The sequence below is a fragment of the Rousettus aegyptiacus genome, unplaced genomic scaffold, assembly GCF_014176215.1.
Source record: "Rousettus aegyptiacus isolate mRouAeg1 unplaced genomic scaffold, mRouAeg1.p scaffold_m13_p_1, whole genome shotgun sequence".
NCBI classification, from domain to species: Eukaryota; Metazoa; Chordata; class Mammalia; order Chiroptera; family Pteropodidae; genus Rousettus; species Rousettus aegyptiacus.
In genome coordinates, this window is record NW_023416284.1 from 71,859,340 (window position 1) to 71,882,459 (window position 23,120).

At 37.9% G+C, this 23,120-nt stretch overlaps 1 protein-coding gene across 1 annotated transcript in view; it reads right to left on the bottom strand.

Annotated features, from left to right (window-relative positions):
• Positions 1-23,120, bottom strand: part of CAP2 (cyclase associated actin cytoskeleton regulatory protein 2) — a 120,858-nt gene that overhangs the window by 88,248 nt on the left and 9,490 nt on the right. Inside the window, exons 2-3 of the mRNA XM_016155878.2 lie at positions 11,422-11,543; positions 8,140-8,240 (exon numbers count right to left, since the gene is read on the bottom strand). Coding sequence (XP_016011364.2) covers positions 8,140-8,240; positions 11,422-11,542 — 222 coding nt within the window. The 5' untranslated portion in view covers position 11,543. The remainder of the gene's footprint in view (positions 1-8,139; positions 8,241-11,421; positions 11,544-23,120) is intronic.

Genomic DNA, 23,120 nt, shown 5'->3' on the forward strand with positions numbered 1-23,120 from the left:
TAGCGTGGACCCCTGAAGACTAAGGTGCCCTACAACCAAGCCGTGTGGGATCCATACCACCTGGTGCCTGCATTTTCTCGTCTGTCTTTTGGTGCTCAGTGAACTCTCTTCCAGGCAATACCTGGATTCAAAGATTTTTTTTTAAGTACCAAATGTTCCTTTTCCTCTCTTCTGGTGATAAGAGTTAACACATACTTGTAAAAAGCAAAAGACATAGATGTTTAGGAAGTAAAAATTCTTAGCAAGTTCGCTCCTTAAAAATGACCACTGTCAGCAATTAGATGAGTACTGGTCCAGACTTCATTTTTGATAAGACGAATCTTTTTAAGTGTATATATGTCCTCTTTGCCTTCTCTTCTTTCAATTACTGCTCAATTATCCTTAGAAAAATCTCTTTTCTTGCATTTTTCTGTCCCACTTGTGAATTCCAAAGTAATCCATATAATCAAAGGAGTGTGATATCCACTTATAAAGAAAAATAAAAATTCTATGTTAGGTAGCACAAGTAGAAAGGAATGAGGCCCAGCATCAGCTGAAAGTAAGCATAATCTGCATAGAAATCTCCACCAATTTCTTTGTCTTTCTCTAATTAAGCTCATACTCCTCCAGGTACCAGTATTCATAATAACTGACTGTTTTTCATTTACTGTTATTATTTCCTTGCATCCATTTTAAGCATAGTGGAAAGATGTTTTCCAGCATTTTGCATTACATAAGTGCTATTCAAAAAAACCTTTGGTGAGGTTTTTCTTTTTAATTTCTCATCTGTCACAGACTAATACTTTGGTAAAATAAAGAGCCTCACTAGAAACATGAAATGAAAACCAGACATACAAAGCATGAGTCCCGGTTTTTTAAATTACTAGATAGAACAGACTTAAAATTGCTCTGTTGGAGTGTTATCAAAGTTTTTTGAAGTCTTACAATTTCTGTACATACCTTGTGATAGACCATTAGTAAAGATTCTGTGGACGGTAGTGGTCTATGTACTACACACAGAGTAATGCTTGTTTGAACCTTGGCATAGGAACCAAACCACTCATTGCTTACATTAGGTCTATGGGCAAATGTCTTCCAAGTTTTAAGAAACTATTTTACAAATGATTTTTGGGGTGGGAGTCCCAAAGTACCAAAATTTGGTACTGTCTATATTTGGATATATTGAGACCTTCAGTTTAAAATATTGCCTTTTCTGTATATTAAGCTGTTTTACCTAAAGCAATTGAAAGTATCAGTATTCCAAGTACCTTACTATTTAAAATATTTATTTGCAAAGTATTTTCAGAAAGAGCTCATGGGATTTTTATTGGAAATGACTATGTCAATTTATTGATGATTTTTCACATCACTTATGAATTCTCATCTAGCTTTCTTCAGCTGCCTTAGAACTTGAGTCTTTCAATGGCTCACTTTCCTTAACTACAAAACAAGAACGAGAATGAAAAGGACATGGGAGGTACCAGAAAAATTGTCTGGGCTATGACAAATTTAGGACTCTTCTGTATGTGTGTGTGTGTGAGAGAGAGAAATAAAAATCTATCGAGTCTATATTTCTCCGTATTTCACTTGCTAATTCACTACTTAAAACCTGGCCTTGATTTTTATTTTAACTGCTAGTTTAGGACATTGTTTGATTCAAATTGTCGGCCATAGTACATTCATCCATTCATTGATTCAATAATTCATTAAGGAGTTGATTCATTCACTAAACATTCATTTTCATTCATTCATTTAGCAAACATTTATTAACCACTTACTATGAGCACAGTGCTAGACACTGAGAGGGTCAGAGAAAAACAGCATACTTCTGGAACCTTGAAATAAACCTCAATACTCAACAAGTGGACCCAAAAAGATAAATCATACTACTTTTTCTGTATATTAAGCTGTTTTAACTAAAGCAATTGAAAGTATCAGCATTCCAAGTACCTTACTATTTAAAATATTTATTTGCAAAGTGTTTTCTGAAAGGGGAAGGAATTCTATTGGAAATGCAGAGGAGTGATAAATTATTAATTCATTGAATACCTTGTTTTCTTTTACATAACCAAAACATCTTATATTGATATAGCAAAAAGAGCTGGCTTACAAAATGTTATAAAATGTATAATATCACATTTTAAAACTTATAATATTGAACTGCAATCTAACTACAACTGGAAAACAAAACAAAAATACTAAAGGTAATAAAGCATATTTTGTACTTGCCTTATGCACACTAACAAATCTGTAAACACATTTCTTTCTCAGAGTGACTCTTGAGTCAGAGCTCCCATATCCTTGACCAAACTTTTTTTCTCATATGTAGCTAATACAGCATCATGAAGAATTCTTATGTGAATGGTGCACATGCATGTGTGTGTCTTTTGTAGGGATGGGTGCATGGATAGAAATAACAAGATAATCTAAATGAAATGAGGTCATTACAATGTATTAATTTTCAGATGCTGAAATAGCCTCCAGGCAAACAATTAAATAATCCTGAAATCTAGGTAGAAAATGTCAACAAATGTTCAAATTATTGTCATAGTCTCATGAAGAAGGGAAAGCTAGGAAAAAAAGGAACAGGCAAAGGAAAGGGACAGGACACATATTTCGCAGCATTGGGTAGTATGACTAAATTCTGACACGGGAAACGATCCTCTGAAAGGGTAGTTCTGGGGAGAAAAATCTCTGGAGAAAAGTTGCTGGTTACCTTCAGGAACACCTAACATGGACTGAGCTATAAATTCTTGCTGTGCTTTTACTTAGAGCAAAGCCATTTTTATGAAACTCAGTAATCTAATTTTCTCCCCGGTGCAGGCCAAGAGGTGCCTGCTGGTGCGTAACCCAGCTTACTTACCCTTACCCACAGCAGCTTGGGCATGCTCAGAATGCAAGCCTGTGTATTTTGGATCTTCCACTTTGCTTATGCCAGTGAATAAAGAACAAAAGAGGAAATAGACTCCATAGGTTTTCTTAGAAGCTTTCCTTTAAAGAGCCAAAAGAAAAGCACTCAGATGAAAGTTTAGCAAAAGCATATACTGTCCAGGAAGGAAAAAAAGGGCAGGTATTACCTTAACCTGAGAGATTCCAACTTAGGCCAACAACTTAGCAGGGGATGGGCTGTTAGTCAAAGCATATGTTTGGTAGCAAAGCATGTGTTCGATGCTGAGAATAAAAATTCTACACGTTCTTGGGAAGGAATGATAACAGAGACTAATCTATCTATGACCTTCTGCAAATTTGGTAATAACAACGGAGTGAATGATGATCAGGCTGAGATAAGGCCAATGTAATGGGGCAGAAGTGAAGACCCATGAGGGACAGAGTTCATCTGTCTTGGAGGTCACCATGCTCCCTGACTCTCAGCACTCCTCCGAGGAGACACACGAAAGGCACGAGTTACAGAAATGCTTCACCCTCTCAGCCTTTGTTCCTGAGCCAATTGTCATAATGACCTTTCCTTATATTGTGGACATTTGGTGAGGAGAACGGTTACAGCGAGAGTGCAGAGGGCAGGTAAGTGTCATTTGCTTCTCACTAGGAATCCAGTTACTGACGAAGGTGAAGGTGTCGGGAGGCATAACTGCCCAGCCAATCACAGCCAGGCATCTCCCAATGTAACAGATTGACACTCTGGAGACAAGATTCCTGGCTCTGACATCAAGACGTGGTGTTCCATTTAACATATCACTTAGCCTCTCTAGTGTTCAGTTTCCTTCTCTGCAGAAAGAAGGGGAGAAAGATGGATGGATGGAAGAAAAGGAGGAAGAAAGTCAAAGAAAGTAAAAGAAAAGGGGCTGTATATTGGAATGTATAATTTCTAAGGTATTTCTCTCTCTAATAATTCTAACTATTGTAACTGGCTAAGACAGTAAGAAAGGAGATTCAAAGCCTGTATGAAACCGAGAGGCAGAATTCTTTACATAGTCATTTTTTGGGGGATCTCTGCCTTTTGGAGAATATGAAAGACATACAGATCCTTTGGGTTTGAGACTGCCAAGGTATTCTTTGTCTAGTTATAATAAAAATAAATGTTCAAATGAAGACAATTATCAGGAAACCAGAAGTTCATGGGAGGAACAATTTGTCTGAAGGTGAGTGAGAGAGTGAGGGAGATCTGTGTAGATTTGGCTATTCTGTTAAGTCAATCCCAAACTTGTGCTCTTGATAATATTTCTTAGCAGGGGCAGGCGGGTTTCTATGTAGTCCCAGGTTATAAAGCACCCAAAATGCAAATGGTCACTTTTTAAGATGAGTACAAATTACTTATAAATGTTTTCTAAGATCAAAGGAAGAATACAAATAGAATTAGTAAAATAAACACATATTTTTGTGTTATTTATTGCAGAGATTGTATTAATTGTCCCAGAGGTAAGTTCCACGTGAAAGCAGAAGAGACAACCTATAAGACCAAGAAGGACAGACTCATGGAGACCTCAAGGTCTTTTTACACGAAGGAGTCTGATTTCCTTATATATCATGGGAAAGGAGGGTGGAATTTTATCGTTAGTGTTCTGTATATCCCCTTTCTGACATGTTGCCTTCTGCTTGCTTCACATGTTCAGATGACTGAGGTACTTTCCCAGGCGTAGTCCAAGATGCTTTTTATAATAGTGATAATGCTGCCTTATCACAAGCTTTTCAACTGGAAACCAAATCGCCCCCTCATGCTTTAATGCTGAGACAGCGGGTGAGTCACTCAATCAAACAGGTTGTGAGAGCCGGAAGGCCCTGGGAAGTGAGGTCATCCAGTCTTGTTACTGAGCAGGTTAAGGGACTAACTCAAGGTCATGCTGTAAAAAGCAGACCCAGCTCTAAAATCCAAATACAAACTGCCAATGCTAGTCAGAGGAAAATACTAATTTTGCCACTCTTTGAACTCTACCAAGCCAGCACAGTATAAAATGAACAAAACATTTTGTAGATGGTTTAAATAAATGGCAAGGACTAGGAACTCTAGAATAGTGATGATGACCCATCAAAAGTGACGCTACAGCAATTATCTAAAAAGGTCCATCCTTTATAAAGTCAGAGAATGCAATAGTGCAGTGCGATTTAATCATACCATGCTTAAGTGTGTTATACTTTTCAGTTGAATTTATTACCCTTTTGTTTAAATCATGGTTCTGTCATTTTTATTAAACGATAAGAGAGTGTTTCTTTTTTATCCATTTTAATCAAGAATAATAAATAAATGTTCCAGACATCTAGAAACATTTCAAATGTAACCTCTATAAAAGGGTTTGAGTTAGGAAGAGCTATAGGGTTTGAGTTAGGAAGAGCTATATGATTTGCAGCTGTTTCATAATTGTCAAATCATTTAGAAATAGACTTGAGATTTAGTAGATCCATATACCATGAAAAACAACAGGACAGCTTTGTAAACAAAAAAAATTCACATTTGTTCATTTAAGGATAAATTATGTCTGACAAAGGGCTTGGTATTAAGCACGCCCAGTTTCTAGAGGATCCTTTCCTGTGACATTGAGGACTATATTTACTCCAAACATCTATTATAAAATGATGCATTGTTTATTCTTTCTTAAAAGGAGTGCAAGTTGTGTCAGTGTTCCAAGGTTTAAGAGTAATTTAAATAAGCCCTTTGGTTTATGTTGCATATAAGAAGGCTTTACAAGATCTAATCTTTGCTAAACCTGTTATGTTGGTCGATTCAGCAGAGCTTCCTAATTGTAGCTATTAGTTCACCCCTTTTTTTGTGGTCTGTTTTGTCAATAGGCTATTGAATGTTCAGTTAATTAAGCCCAACAAGCAGCCAACACATCAAGACAGATGTTAAATCATAGCTTGACTGCCCTTATTCATTATTAGTATCTGTGAAATAGCTTTTAAACACAGGGACAGGATTTAACATGATGCACATTTGTGTCATTCTCAGATTTCCATACTACACAATCAGGTATGTGAGGTTTTTTTTCTAGGCAACAGGTGTGTTCTTGGAACAAAGTTCAACCCCCACTACTGGCTTATGTGAGAGGCGGCAGCTGCAAGCTTAATGTCAATGACACATGGTTCTATAAGAGAGAAAAAATAAACTACTTGTTCGATATATTAAAATAATGTGCAGATGGATGATAGCTGTCTGTACTTTTTCTTTGTGTTGTAGAATCAGAGTCTAAACTTTCAGATGATGTGTTTTTCTCTCTTTTTCTTCTCTCTCTCCTTTCCTTCCTTCTCTCTCTCCTTTCCTGCCTTCCTTCATTTTTTAAAAAAGTATTATATATCCATTCTTGAGAGTATTATTTCTTTTGAGTCACACTGCTTTTAGGTTACTAAGTAGAGAAAAGAAAAAAACAATATAAATCAAGCTACATTTTATTTATAACTCAACTTTATCCTAAAAAGAATTTAAAGGAACTGTTTATTAAGCAATTTGAAGAGACCTAGTATGCAAAATCTACATTTTTAAAATAAAATTAAATATACTTATTTATAGGCCTCATTCTCTAGTAAAAAAATTCCTATATATAATTTTATGATATTACTAACAAGAGTTATACAGAAGCACAATGTCAACATTAATTAATACTAACAATAATGACACAATAATTATTGTCACTGTCTTCAAGAGAGTAAATATTCATCAATCACTCAAAAATCCCTTTTAGTGTATTGGGGTAATATTCCATTTTGTATGTTAGCTTTCAGGTGCTATCATGCCTTAGAATATAAGAAGCTCATCCACTATCTTACTGCATACATGGTCTCTTGTAAACAAAAACATTAAGCTCAAGAACAGAGCAGAGTAATTACAGAGCTCTGTGACATATTTGAAGTGAACATGTTTTATTACAGACTTTTCTAAAACTCATATATGTCAGAACTTCCCCTCTTTTGCCAATGGGTATTTCAACAGGAATATTTAATAAAAACAGAGGTCATGAGAATAATCTCCATTTTTCTTAGATGTGGCAAACAAATTCATTGCAAATGTGATGAGATAAGCACCTATTTAATTACAATCCTGGAACCTCTGGTATAACTTCAGTCACCAAATCCCCTGGAAGACCGGTGTTGGATGTTGCATAAAATGTCTAATTGGGACTGAGCAAAAGAGAATCCCTTTTTTACTTTTTTTTTTTAACCCCAAACCACAACTTTATTCAAGAATCAAATTTTCTGTGACTCTGTACTGAAAATGTTTTTGCCAGGGTTGTGTCATTGCTGAGAAATCTATAAGCAGATGGATTTGGAATTCAATCCTCTGTGAGAAACAAAGACAAATAAACAAGAAGAACCTGGTGATAAACTTCTTTTAGGTTTTTAGTTTGGCTATTATTTTAGATTTTCACTAAATGCATTCAAAAAATGACTAGCCTTCTACCAATCCATGGATTATCAGTCTATAACTTTTTTTAAAGTTATACTTTTTTTCAAAATACATATAGCATGAAATTTACCATCTTAATTACTTTTAAGTGTACGGTAGTTCAGTAGTGTTCCATATATTCATGTCGTTGTATAAACAGAGCTCCAGAATTTTTTGCTGAAGTTTACTTTGCATTGCGAAACTAAAACTATATCCACGAAATAAGTTGCCATTTCTCTCTCCTCCCACTCCTGTTGACCACCATTCTACTTTCTGTTTGTACGATTTTGACTACTCTAGGTACCTCACATAAATGAAATCACACGGTATTTCCTGTTATGACCAGCTTATTTCACTTAGCATAATATCCTCAAGGTTTATCCATGTTGTAGCATGTGTCAGAATTTCCTTCCTGTTTATTGCTGAATAATATTCCCTTATATGTATGAACCATATTTTCCTTGCCCAGCCACCCATCCACAGGCACTTGGGCTGCTTCCGTGTTTTGGGTAATTGTGAATCCCGCTGCTATGAGTGTAGGGGTACAAATATCTCTTAAAGATCCTACTTTCAATTATTTTGAGTATATATCTAGAGGGGAAACTGCTGGATTGTATGATAATTCTATCTCTAATTTTTTGAGGAAGCACCATACTCTTTTTCATATTGGCTGTACCATTTTACATTCCCCCCAGCAGAGCACAAGGATTCCAATCTCTCAATATCTTTACTAATCCTCATTACTTTTTTTCTTTAAAAATTAATTTATTATTATTTTTTAATAGTAGTGATCCTTTCCACATAGAACAGGGGAGGAAAGTACTCACATGTGTCTCCACGTCACCAGCAAGGATCCTACTCTTCTTTAAAAACTCAGCCACCATGCCGTTCATCAGTTTATCAAAAGCTTCCACCGAGGGTGCCACACCTTTGGAAGGAGAATATGTTGTTAGTTCCTGGTAGTTTAGTAAAAAGCATGTGACTTGACCAAAGCCATCTGTCAAATAAGGAGCAGACCCAAAAACGGAACCAAACCTTATTAATCCAAAGCCGAGCATACTTTCTCTCTTACTGACCAGACCAGTTACAAATGCTATCCAGGAAAATTAAAAGGTAATAACAGACTCTAGGCAAGTAGGAAAAGAAAGCTGATGTTACATATTTTGTTCCTTCTTCACTTCCAGAGGGAGGAGAAGTGGTGATGGTGGGTATGAAAATGACTGCTGAGGTGATATAGATTGAGTTTTGATTTGCCAAATAACTGTAAAAGCTGAAGAGACAACAGCTCAATCTGGTGTGCTCTGCATTTTTCACAGAAAAATATTTGTCTAAGCCCTGGACTTCCTATGTCCCTAATATTGAGAAAGATATTATTGAGAAACAGCACTATAGGTTATTAAAATACAAATCAAAACCTAGGATTCCCTTTCTCATATAGGATAGAAATATCTAACTCATAACTCTGTAATATTAAGTTTTCTTCTTTGTCCCTTTTTTCCAAGTACCCATTTCCACAGGCCCAAAGAGTGATGAAAATACCGTTTACAGCTCTCTGTACCTAGTCTAACTTCTAACAAGGTTAGACTGAGTTATCTTAAAGTTCAAAATACAGTATGTACCAACTTCCAGAACATAAAAGGAGTACAAGCCCAAAGAGTCTTATGGATCCATCCGGAAACAGATAAACCATCCAAAAGAGTCTTATGGAAAAAGCCTGAGAGGTTTCTGCTGGGTATTTAAAGTGGTGGAAAGTTTTAGAAATGTTACAACCCTCTACCCAGAAGAAGGTATAATAATAAAAGGCAGTATTTTACAATTTCCTTTCATCTCTCGGCTCTGCTCACACCTCCTCCAGGAAGCCTTTAATAACCTGTCTTTCACCCCAGCTTGATCCTTTGAGCAGCCCTCAGTCTAGGCATTTTCGGCCCTGTATAGCAATGCATGGAGACCAAAGATTCTGGAGGATTAGAACTTGAACTTAACATAGTACCTGTCACTTGGCAGGCATGCAAAAAAATTTCTTCCATTTCTGAGCCAAATTTATCTGATTGTCAGGAGGAAAACAAAACACACTGAAACATCATAACACAAGTATCATAAGAAGGTGGTTCTTTGATCTGTGCATATAATGGATTTGTAATAGATCGAGTTCCTTCTTTCTTTTTAAAATAAAAGAAAAACTTAACTTTAGTTATAGCATCATTGCAATGATGATGTTTATATTTAAAGCGAGAAGTTGTCTCTAAGGTTTTGTTAAAAACAGAATTTAGAAAATTACCGAAGCTTACTAATTAAGAAGAAATGGAAACAATGTTATTTAAGATTAGTCAAATGTTTTAAGGAGGCTATCATTCAAACATTTTACTAATTATCCTACTTACTAATTACCCTACTTAATTTTAAGTAGGATAATAAATTTCTAGCTAAGTTGTTTTAAAAGACCTCGGTTTAATAACTGGTTTGGAATGATTTGCTATATTAGAAAATATTTGCTTAAATATTTAAGTAATTTAATTATGGCTTCCAATTTTGCTTGGCTTATTCATTTTTCTAGATTTTTTTTATTAAAGAAAATTAAAAATGCAGTCTCGTAGCTCTTTAAATGAAATTAAAATTATGGAGGTCTCCCCCACCCCCAGCCTTACACAGCAACACTACACAACAACACTATACGATCTCTTGGGAATTGGATTTTAATTTTATTTTATGTATTCGTAGGTTTTATATTTGTGGTTGGCCATCTTAGAGAAATGTCTTTTGTTCACTGGATGCCAAAGTCATAAGGAAACAAAGTTACGGAAGAGAACATAAAAATATTTTCTTACAAATAAGGTTTACTGAATCTCTTAGACCAACCATATAGTTAACAAAAAGAGGCTTAAAATGAAATCATAGATGTGTCTCAGTTGATGCGGAAAAAGACTTACAGGCCCCTGGCAGCCTTCCTTTAAATAACACCCCCTTTCAATTCATTCAAAGCATTTTAATTTTCATTATGTTCAGGAGAAAAAGAAAACCGGCCTGTGCATTTGTGCTCACACAGTAATTTCTGTCCCAGGGCATGTAATACAAGGCACAGCTCCAAATATGCCTGAAATTCTAGAAGCTCCAGCATGGATCTCGCCTGGTCAAAGCTTTGTTTGAAGCTCCCTCTTTCCTAAGGCTTTTCTCAGCCCCTAAAAGTCTGACAGGATTCAAAATGGGTCAGATAAGGAGGAAACGAATGTGAGACAAGAATAGACTTGCTAGATTAAATACAGATAGCCCAGTTAAATTTGCATTTCAAATAAACAAGGAAAAAATTTTAGAATAAGTGTGTACCATACATTATACCCCATACAGTATTTGGAACACGCTTATACCAAAAAAAGTAGTTTATCTGAAATTCAAATTTAACTGGATGTCCTGTATTTTCATTTGCTAAATCTGCAACCTTAGACAAGAATTGGAAAAACTACTGTAGATAATTTAGAGAGTTTGCCATACATGGTATCATTTTAAAGAAATAGTTAACTTTTTATATTTGCTCATATAATTTTTAAAATGTTTTTTTAAAAGTGTGGTATGCACATATAATTTTAAAAGCATATTGGTTAGGAACAGGCAAAGGTAAAACAACGTGATGTGATCATGTAACACTAACGTGATATTTGGGTTCACAACAGGCTGGCTTCCTTTAAAACTGCAGTTCTTAAATTTAATGACTTGTTCTCTTTAAAATTAAAATCTACAGAATGATAATTCCTTCCCATTTACATTCTGAGAACATTAGTTTCTTTTTCGATAATTACTTAGATAATATATTTAAGTCGTTGACTGTGGAACAGCAGTATAAACACTAAAATGAAAGCATGATGATATTTGGCACATGGATTATGCTTTTAACAGGCAGAGATACTGGTGATTTTTGTGGACTGTGGGTTGAAACGTTTTTCCCCCTTCTCTTTTACAGGGATTGCTTGCATCTGGTTAATGTCATGGTCACATATAAAGGAAAGAGTGAGGCAGTCAAAGAAAGTCGATAGAAATATTTCTTGAGAAATAAATGACAGGGACAAAACCAAGTGAACCACGTAGAGACCAGTAACGACAACGGTTTGTGGCCCTACCTCCGTTGACACCATTCATTTCCCCACAGTTCCCAGAAGGCTGGTGTGACTCCGCAGACAGCAACTCCAATCGGCTGACTGCCCGCTCCAATCTTTCCATCAGTCCCTGCAGCTCTGCCATTCTAGAAGAACACAGGTACAAATGGAGGCCATGTGAGTGTCAGGCAGGATTAGCAGGCTGACACCATCAAACTTTAGGCGACAACAAAAAGGAAAATAAAAATCATTTGAAAGGGCTTTAATGACCTAGAGAGTATTTCTACCCATCAGGAACAGATCTCAGATAGCTACACCGAGTGTATCTAATTAGGGTAAGTACCTTAAAATTACTGCCCCTGGAACGTAATGTTATTAAGAGAACCCAGTCTCATTTGTCCAGGTTCATGAGATCCAGCTGGTAGGTACCATAACTCTGACCATACCAACTACGACTGCTCTTGGCAAAATCAGGCTGCTGCCCCAGAGAGAGTGAAAGAGGCCTCATCTTAGTGTCTGTTTCTCACCCTTGTGAACTTTCCAAGCATCGTTCTGAGCCACAGAGAACTGGCACACTCCTGCATCAGAGACAGCACTGCCCCAGAGCGTGGGTAAATTTTATTGCTCTAAGATGTGTAAATATTTTCTATTTCTGCTAGGAACTAGGCAATGCATTTCTCTTTTGTGTTTTGTAGTCCATTAGTTTCGAGCTTAAATGTAGTGATGACTTGCCACTGCCTTTTTTAAAAGCAAGGTTATACTTATCAAAACATGTGGATAGTTCTGTAATTCTGCATCCAAATGTCAGATGGTCATCAGATACGGATGGGGGAGTTCACTGGCTATTTTGGAAAGTCATCTCCTCTAAAACCGCCAGCAGCTACTCTTTCAAAATATGGGGCAGTGTTCTCTGCATGGCTGAAATCAGCATCTAATCCCAAAAGGATTCAAAATTAGAAGTTTCTCATCTATTCTTTTCCTCTTAACGTCAGAGCTTCTGCTTCCATCGCAATTGAAAAAAAAAAAAGAAAGAAAAGGAAGAAGAAAATTAATTGAATCCATTACGTAAGCTTGTAAGGGAGCTGGGTATCCTGTAGGTGGGTGAAGGCCATTTGAGAAATGATAAAAGCCCCTCAAATCTTTTAATAGTTGCCCATCTGTTCACAGTCATCTATGTTCCCTGTTACTAAACTTGCCAAATGTTACCACCACAGACCTAGCCCATGTTAGGAAAAAAAAATGTGTTTGCTTTGTTAGCAAACGCCCTGTCCCCCAACAAAAAAACACTGAGCACCTCCAGCAGCTCCAGAGCTGTTTCATTTCACATGCAGGACGGCTATTCCTGACTGTGGCTTAATCAGCCTCCCAGACAAGTCCCAAACGCACACTATCTAATAGTGCCCCATATGTTGAAAGACAACAGGAGTTAGCCCATAAACTGCAGGGCTGGGCAGACTGGTGTGGAATGCAGTCTAAAAGCAAATCAGATGTCACTTCATGTAAAGTCACCATGAACTGTAGTCTTGCCACAGCCTCTTAAGAGGTCAAAATACGACCACGCAAGGAAGCTGGAAAGATGCCTCTGGGTTAAAAATTTTAGAACAGTTTCTAGGAAAAATGGAAGAACAAATAAAGAAAACACCAGGATGGCAAAATTATAAATGTTAGTATTCCCAGGGAAAATGACAGGGTCCAAGACGGCTGTATCCTCTTCTCCCAAAATGCATGCGCGCGTACACACACACACACACACACACACACACACACACACACACACACACACCTCCCCACATGTGCCTTCAGCTGCTGTCCTGGCTCTCAAGAATGAAGAAGGAACAGAGCTGCAGATTCTCCAAATTCTTCCCAGGCAGTTCCATTTGCCTTGGTTTTTCAAAATGGATTTAGCCAAGATTTGAGGAGGAGGTAAGAGCCAGAAATTAAGAATTAAGCAGGGGAAATGGATAGGGCAGTCAAAGCAAATGCAGACGGCAAGGTTAGAGTAAGGAATGAATCAAGGCCAGGTGGACAGACGAATGAGTTTGGATCAGGAAGCCAGTGGAGGAGGGAAAAATGGCAAGATGGCCTGACATAAAATGTTCTAAGAATTAGACAAGAAACATAAAGAAGCAAGATACACAGCTGGAAGATCAAGCAACGGGGTTCAATGACACAGCTCAAACTTGGCCTCCAGATTTTCCAGTCATTCTACTCAAGTAAAAGTCAACCATAAGCTGAGGTCCCCTACATCCTACAGGTTACCGAAGATAGACACCAACATTTGACTAGAGTGTGAGAGTGGGTAGGGGAAAAAATGGAGGAATATCGAATTTCACAAATTTCTCTTTCAATGTTTTAGGAAATGATACTTGAGATTAATCCTAATTCCTTGTTCTGCATTAATTTTTGAGTATTCTTGCTTGAGTTTCTTTACAATGGGAAGTAGAACTTATCCTTGTCTTTTTTTTCTTATTTGAATTTCCTCCTCACTTTTCCCTTTTTGACATTTAATTTTTATTTTTATCAAAGCCAAACATGCACAGAATATAAACAGTTGACAGTTCTATAAGGCTTATGACAAAAACAGAGCAGTCCCCTGACTGCCCTCCTTCCATTCTTTGTCTCGAGAGTCAACCATTTCAATTATTTTAGTTGTTTCTTTTAGTAATTACTTCCCTATCTCTAAGTAACATGGTTATACATCTATGTCTTGTTTGTTTTCTTCAGTTTTAGGCATTATCTATTGAGTTCCCACCCAAAACATGAGGGTTTACCTTTTTCTTGTCCCATTCCCACCAGTACATACATGCATATTTCCTTTTATTCCATCCTCTCAGTAGTGTTACATCACAATTTTTGTGAGACCAAGAATCAGTGTTGACACAACTATGAGGTATGCTAAGATTATTTTTCGCTTTTTCTTTTGTACACCCTGTTTTCCTAGAGTCATGTTTTTTAGCTTCTCGGTTTTCTATATATTTAAACATTACTTTTCTCCAAACTCTTCCCCACACTGTGTAAGTCTCCTTTCAACAGAGCCAAACACATCTGGAATTCTTTTAGTTTTATCTTCTCAGAGATTTCTCTTCTAGAGAATTACTCTGACTGCATGATTGTTCCGCAGGCCTGCTTTACATCTGTAACCTGAGATCTACTTTCGCCTTCACTGAAGATGAATAAAAAAATCATTCTAGGGATTTCACTCCCCCATCCCCTGATGTAGTATACCTGTTTCCTGGACTCTATATCCTTTTTTTTTCTTGGTGTACTTCCTTAATTAGAAAGAGTATTGTTTTCTGAAAAAGGTACATGAAAGGTTAATTGTTTGAGCTCATGCAAGTTTGAAAATACCTTTATTTTGCTCTCACATTTTATGGGCAGTTTGAATATAGAATTCCAGGCTGCAATTTTGCTCGGAATTTTAAAGGCATTTTCTTCCGGCTTCCTAGGTTACCGTTGAGAAGTCCAAATCCACTCCGATTCCTTATCTTTTGGATGTAAACTGTGTTCTCCTCTCTAGAGAAAGTTTTGGTGATTTTCTCTTTGTCCCCAGTGTTTTGAACCTTCATGATGATGTGCTTTGTTGTTGATCAAATATTTTCTTTATAAATTGTTTTCAAGACATGTACAAAAGACAGGAAAACAGGCATTGTCTATTATTTGTCTCTGGGTGAGTTTATAAACCAGTTTTGGTTTTTATTTTTTTTTTCAAATAAAAAAATTATCATTCTAAATATTTAAATAATTCAAACATCTCTTACACTACTCAAAAATCAATTACACCAAATACTTCATACATTTCAACAAGAAAGCCAGTCAGTATTGTCTCATATACTATCTTGGAATAAGGTATCAGGGAAATATTTTCCTAGGAGAAAAGATAGCTATCATGTGTAAAATATTTTTTTTGGCTTCATTTGTCATCCCACAGAACCTGTCCTCAAAGTACAAATATTTAGTTCCTAAGACTGTGCAGTGCTATGTGCAATGTCCAATGTTATACCAATAGTACTACGACTGTCCTAGAGAACTAAAAGAGAGCATTTCTATCCTTCTCAAAGCAGCTCCCAGAAAAAGAGTTTCCCACACTTTCAAACAGTTTATAAGGTCTCTATTGTTTTGCCCATCTTTAACTAGGGTGGTACAGAGGCTTTGGAATCACTAGCTGGGGAACTTTGGGAAAAAAGCTTAATTTTGCTTTGCTTTAGTTACTACCTACACATAGGGTTGCTGGAAGTATATACGTGAGGGCGTATAAAGTCTGACACATGCTCAGTGACAAACATGTTAAAGACTGTTATGAAGACATGCCATCACGTTTTGCTTTCCGTGGGAATAGTTAGACCTACGTAGCACTGCATCAAGTCTGTGCATGTGAAATGTTCAGCAGTCATCTAGAGGATCTGGCCAATAGAAATGACTACCTGAAAATTTAAGGTCAGTATACACATTATTATTATTCTCAATCTTTCATTTCCCTCTCTTCATGTACTTATTCCTCCAACATTGTAGAAGAGGTTTCCTTAAATCCATGTTTAATGGTTTCTTTAAAATGAAAATGTTACTGGATTTTAGTAGTTTTTTTAGTCACATATTTCCCCCTACACAATTTTATAATGACTCCTTTGCTTTTAAATAGTCCTCTCCAAAGGACACAAGCACAATCTCTGTGGAATCATTTTTGGAAAGTAATGCTCCTCATCCCTCATATTTTTTCCCCCAAATTATTGTGTGCTCAGTGGTAAGGGTCTACGAACGTCCTACCCATTCAGTCTACCCAGTTATAAAAAACAGCTTTCATAGCTGCTTTGAAAATTGACACACCATGGCCTAGAGTAAACGTTCATAAGCCCAGAAAAACAGCCTGTTTGCATTCACTCTTGGCATTCATAAGACATGCTGCCCAATCAAAACAACGCCTTGTGCTATCTTTCTGCTAACACATGCACAACCTTGCCTCCCAAGGAGACCAGTCCAGGTTTTTCATGGACCAGTGCTCTTCTTTGTATCTCCCACTGAGTCTGCATGCTGCCCCGAACATGGAGAATTCTATAAATATTATTTGATTGACTAATTAATTGGCTACCACTCACTGCCTTTCCCTTGCCTGCCCACGCACTGGCACAATCCCAGATCAGGAGGAAAGCCAGATTTTCATAGGAGAAACTTCCATTTAAAGACACTAGTTTTTCCCACTTATAGCCGCAGTGGTTCCTCCCATGATTTCCAAGAGCACACTTGCTGCCTCTAACGTGAACCTTTGTGTTTTCCACAGCTCCTTCTTCAGGATTTCAAATTTTAAAAAACTCCACCTTATCCAAAGGGTTTGGTAAGTTCCTCACAACCAGTTCCTGAAACAAATAAGGCAGAATGCTACTTTGGTAACATTTTCATGTTAGTAAAAGGGCCAGGTCTGTGGGTGGCCCAGTTGCTAGTTTAAAAGCTCTCCTCACTAGGCCAAAGGTGCAGAAACAATTGTGGTGACAGTTTCTCCCCTGATTCTGCAAAGGAGACCCACGTCCAAAGAATTCCAAAGATCATGAGCTGAAGATTAAACAAGAAATAGGCTTGAAGTGATAGGTAACTGAAGACTTTCAAACCTTTTCTCCTAGTGAGGCTGGGCAGCTGGCTTATAGGTGAGCTTCCTAAAAAATAATCAAATTACAACAAACTATTTTCTTTGTAATTCCACCCAAATTTAAAAATGTTTATTAAACTGCCATCAAACCAAGCTCTCCTAGATTGTTAAATTCTCTTTACTATCACTGTATCAATTACTTTCTTTCCTTTCTCAGGAAGCTACCAATCATTGGGGGACGTGATCTTGTGATTCATTAATACTACCTGCAGTAACAGTATGTACAGAAGAATCAAACCATAGTATATATTCACTCGTTCAGTGACTGGCTCACAGAATGTGGCTGTTTCATTCATTCAGTTAGTCCTCACAATCTGCTAAGTAAAAATGCACATACCTAGAAAATCAAGAGTGATGAAATACATTTCCTGCCCAACTGTGGTGGGAAGGGGCTGGAAGTGGACCCTGCTCAGTCAAGCCAGGGAGTTGTTTCACTAAGAGATACATTGACATTGTCAAGGTGCCCGCCTTCATATCTTTTGCTTACTCTCCTATGGAGCATTTCTGGAGCCTGCTTCTCACCAAAGAGGAGGAAGAAGAGGAAGAAAAAAACCCTACTATTTTCATTTTATTGCAAAGGAGTTCCAAGAGTTGCTTAATGTTGAAACAGTGTAATCAGAATATAAAAGATCAGAGAGTTACACAAGGGAAAAAATATTTTACATTTTTCATGAAATTGGGGAAAACATATGAGATCCTGATTAACCAATTGATTCCTCTGAAGCAGCAGTTCACAACCTTTTCAGTACCAGGGACCGGTGCTCCTATGAAAATCTAATGCATGATGATCTGAGGTGGAGCTGAGGCCATGATGCTAGCGCTGGGGAGTGGCTCCAAATACAGATGAAGCTTCACTTCCTGGCCTGCAGCTCACCTCCTGCTGTGCAGCCTAGTTCCTAACAGGACATGGCCCAGTACCAGTCCCTGGCCCTGAGATTGGGAACCCCTGCTCTAAAGCCTCTAGTAATGTTCCCCTGTGGAGGAAATAAAGCAAATTCTTCAGCTTGATTTTCAAAAGGACTTTGCTCCAGCTTTCGATACCTCACCAGCCTCCTGAGACCCAGTCACAGAGATGACTTGCTCTTTCCCCCACATGGCCCCCAATCTCTCCTCTATGCTGTGTGGTTCTGCTGTTTCCACTGCCTCAAGCATCCTTCCAGGTGCCACTGTACCTCTTCTCCAAATTCTAATCCCTTCAAGAGGTTATTCGGTGTCCCAAGAATCAGAGGCAACTTACCTTGAAGTATTTACTTCCTTTCATCTTCATCACATCCAAAGTAGACTATAGAAGGTAAAATAAGCCACATATAGAAATTACCTCCCATCTCATCTGCCCTCTGCACTCTGGTAGTACCACTCCTTAACCATCCCTGATCAGTCTTGTAACAAAAACATTTCTCCTCTAGGTTGGAATCTACTAAGAGGTTAGCACTCGTAACTTGATGTAGTGGAAAAAGTATTTTTGGCATCAGAGAACCTTAATTTGAGACCCTGCCCCTTAACTGACAACCCACATGACTCTGGACAGATTAATTAGCCTGTCTCAGTCTCACTCTCTCACTTCCAATGCACGAACTCATTCCTTCTTCATTCACTGACTTAAGGAAATCACATACAAACATGTCTCACAGTGTTCTATGCTGGCTGCTGGGGCCACACAGGTGGACATAGACTCTGTCCTCAAGTCACCAAGATTTCCCTGAGAAGTTGACAGTTTGGCTATTGGGAACAGGCCAGCACTCTAGGATGCCCGGCCACAGGGAACTGGGTTATTTCAAGAGGAAAGAGCTCAGTGGGAATTGAGGCTAAAGAGGAATTTTCACTCAAAAAGGCTAATCGGCTCTTTGTTCTGCTTCTGTAGATATATTTGCTGCATAGGCTGTACTAGAAATTAACTAAAGACTCATTTTCCCTTTTGCTTGTTCTAAGCAACAAATATAACTTCCTATACCCCCTAGCAACTCCTGCGCTTTGTAACCATCTGAGGACAAATGAACCAATCAGCCCTTGCCAAATAAATTCTATATAAGCAATGTTGTAACTGAGCTCTGGGCCCCGACTTTCAGAGCCCTAGCTCCTCTGGGTCTGCCAGCGTAATAAACGTAAGTTCTTCCACTCTCTGAGTTCTGCTTGGTTTCTCACAGATCTGATTTTGTAATTTTTCTTCAACAAGGCCACGGGGGAATCTAACTATACCTTGAAGGCTGGATCTGTGCCCTGAGTTGGGGTGGTGAAACTGGGTAAGGACAGAGTCATAAAACCATAGACTCTGCATGCTAAGTGGGACCAGGACAGACCCCTACTCCATTCCTGAAGTAGGAATTCCCTTAGCTAAATGTGAGGCAACGACTCCTCAGGTAAAAGAAACTCCCTCTCCAGGCTTGTTTCTAGGCTTCAATGCTGTTGAGGAAGCTCTGACTACTCCTGTGTCCCCGCATGGCCATAGAGAGTGGAGGTCAAAGAGGTGCTTCCAAGAATTTGCCAAGGGCCATATTCTGGCACTGGGAAAAGAAGAACTATGGAGACTCCACCAGCCAGGTGATCAGAGCAGGATAGGGTTTTCATGGACCTTTTGTCCCTCCGTAAAGTAAAAGAATTGCTCTCTTTGTATCCAGACTATATAAGGAACTCTTAAACTCAATAATAAGAAAACAAATACTCCAACTTAAAAATGGGCAAAATATTTGAATAGGCATTTTTCTAAAGAAGATATGCAAATGGCCAACAGTACGTGTAAAAATACTCAACATCAATAGTCATTAATGAAATACAAATCAAAATAAGATACCACCTCACACCCACTATGATGGCTACAACCAAAAAGACAGATAATAAAAAGTGCTGGTGAGGTTATAGGAAAATCATAACATTTCTACGTTGCTCATAGGAATGTAAAATGGTGTTGTGCTGTGGAAACAGTTTGGAAGTTTCTTAAAAAGTTAAACATAAACATGGATAGAGATAACGTTTGAGATAACATGGATAGATCTTGAGATTATCATGCTAAATGAAATAAGACAGGAAAAGTTGAAAACCGTATGATTTCACTCACATGTGCGATATAAAACTACAAGTAACAAACAGAGACTCACGGACATAGACAGTGGATTAGTGATTACCAGAGGGAAAGGGGAAGCGGGGAGGGAGATGGGGTAAAGGAGGTCAAATATTTGGTGGTGGAAGGAAATTTAACTTTGGGTGGTGAACACACAATGTAATATATATATATGGCATATTACTGAATTGTCACTTGAAAGCTATTTGATTTTTATTACCAATGTAATCCCAATAATTTCAATAAAAAATATTAAACATATATTTACTATATGACCCAGCCATTCCATTCATAGTTATCTATTCAAGAGAAATTAAAAGCATATGTCCACACTCATAAAAAACTTGTGTACTAATGTTTATAGCAGCATAATTCATAATAGTCGAGAGAGAGAGAGAGAGAGAGAGAGAGAGAGAGAGAGAGAGAGAGAAACCACCTAAACATCCATCAACCAATGAATGGGTAAACAAAATCTATCTCCATAGAATGGAATAATATTTGTCAGTAAAGAGGAATGAGGTGCTAATGCATGCTACAACATGGATGAACCTCCAAAACATTTTGCTATGTGAAAGCCAGAACAAGACCATGTGCTGTACAAGTCCATTTATATGAATATCTGGAAAAAGCAAATTTGCAAAGACAAAGTAGATTAGCAGTTGCCTAGGAATGGAGATTGGAATGGAGAGTGACTGTAAATAGGGACAAAATTTCTATTTGAAGTTATGAAAATGATTTAAAATAGGATTGTGGTAGCAGTTGCACAATGCTGTATATGAACTAATAATTACTGAATTGTGCTCTTAAAATGGGTGAATTTTATGGTATGCAAAATTGTAGCTCAATAAAGCCTTAAAAAAAAACAAGAAATGTGATGTTCCTCTTTATAAAGGTGTAGTCGAAAACCTATTAAATATGATTAATTTGCTGCTCCCATCTCCTGAAAAGTCATAGGTGGTAATTAAACTTTGCCAGTGATTTCTCCGAGTGGTCATGATCCTCACTCCTGGAACTATCCGTAGGGTCCAAGACAGGGGACGGAATTGATCATTGGTTCTCACTGTTCTTTCTCTCATGTGCATCAGGATCACTGGGGAAGAGTAGGGCTTTTTAAATGCAGATTCCTGGGCCCCAGTCTCAGCTATACTAATTCAGTGGTTCTGGGTATTTCCATAAATCCATATTTTTAAGAAGTACATGTCAGAGTACAAGGACCCACAGTTTGAGAAATCCTATAGTAGAAAAGTACACAAAAATGCTGTGAGTGCATGTGGGAATGGGAGGGTCAAGAAGTGGGATACTCGACTGAGCTCTAGGAATTAGGGAGGCTACTAAAGTTTAGTTAGGAAGTAAACTAACTCTCAAAGGATGAAGTGTTAAGTCAGAGGAAAGGTGAGTAAAGGCATTCCAGAGCCTATGCCCACCATGTGCAAAGACATGGAGGTGTTACCATCGGAAAATATTTATTGAGCATTCGCTTACGTGCCAGGAACTATCAAAGAAAGCTGGAGAAATGAGATTGATGAGCAGTTACAAAGAGTGGTTGATAAAACTGGGAAGGGACCTGGGGATTTACTATGAAGATGACAATGGATTGAAGATTTGAGAGATGTATAGATGTATAGTAAAATCTGAGAAAGGATTAAATGGGATAAATGGGGGTGGGAAGGAAAGAGAGAAGGTAGGACATCTTAGATGTCCTGCTCTGGGGTTGGGTGGTGCCAGTAAAAACAGCCATGGAGAATGGAGGTGGCTAATGAAGAGGAGGAGCTCAGTTTTAGACCTGGGAGTTTGAAGTGCCTACAGTGATACTGAGATGACAGTTGGGAGCTGCAAAGTTCAAGGGATTTCTGGAATGAAATGGTAAGTATTACCTACCTAATCTAATAATAATGACTGCCTAGGATTCTTGGGAAGATGAAAGGGGACGATGAGGTGAACTTCATGTACTATAAAGTGACACCTAAGTGTCATACTATAATTTATTTCTGAATTTTCCATAGCACTATCACTGTGATCTGTACCCAGTGAGTAGTCAATCTGTGACTTATTACTGCATGTGTTACCATCTCTCCTATCCACCAAGCACAATGACCATAACATCTCATACACCACACTTTTATGATCATGCCACAGAATAGGTAAACTGCAGAAACAATTGACTGAAAGTGTAAAAGGGGATATCATTTCATAGGGTCAGCTATTTCTCACAACGTGACTACAAATATTTACTTTATTAAAAAAAACGTTGCTTGTTACAGTTTTAAGAACTCCGTGTTTCTCTAGAATGATGAAGGTAGTAAGGTTTACTGAAATTCTTCCTAATCTCAACATTCTGGCATTATAATGTAAGATTTATGTACAATTGAGTAACAGATTCAATAACTCTCTTAAATAAAAATCCGAAGGATCAATTCTTAAGTGCTGGGTCGAGTTTAATAAGGGGACATTTTCAACAAGTGTGACTGTGATCACTGACCTAAAATAGCCAGGTGATGGAGCCAAGAGTGTTCCTCCAAGCCCTTTTGCTTCTCCATGTGTCTCCAGACTCTGGGTCTATTTTCAAACTTGACTGTGATTTATTACTTGTAACAGAATCAGAATTTTCAAATAGAGCTGTGGACCACCAAAAAAACTATAGGTTCTTCTTTTTTGCTTTTTAGACCTAGGAGCCCAAATGAAAAGAGAAACAGAGAAAAAGGACAAAGTGGAAAGAAAAGAATGGTGAGGTGTGGGGGAAATGGAGAGAAACAGGGAATAAGGGAAGGCATGGAAAGGAGGAAGAGGGCTACCACGATGGTCATGAAAGGGTAAACCTACTGCCGCCTATCTCTAAACTATGTTCAAAACACAAAAAGCAACTCCTGACTCTGAAAGATAAACAGTAGCAAGTGAATCCAAGAGAGCAACCAAAACTAGAAAAAGGGATCCACTTGGGAGTGCATTTCTGTTTTCTTTTCTCTCTCTCTCTCTCTTTCCAGAGTTGGCCTGAGTTCAGAACTGTGCAGAGGGTGCAGGCAAGAACTCAGAGAG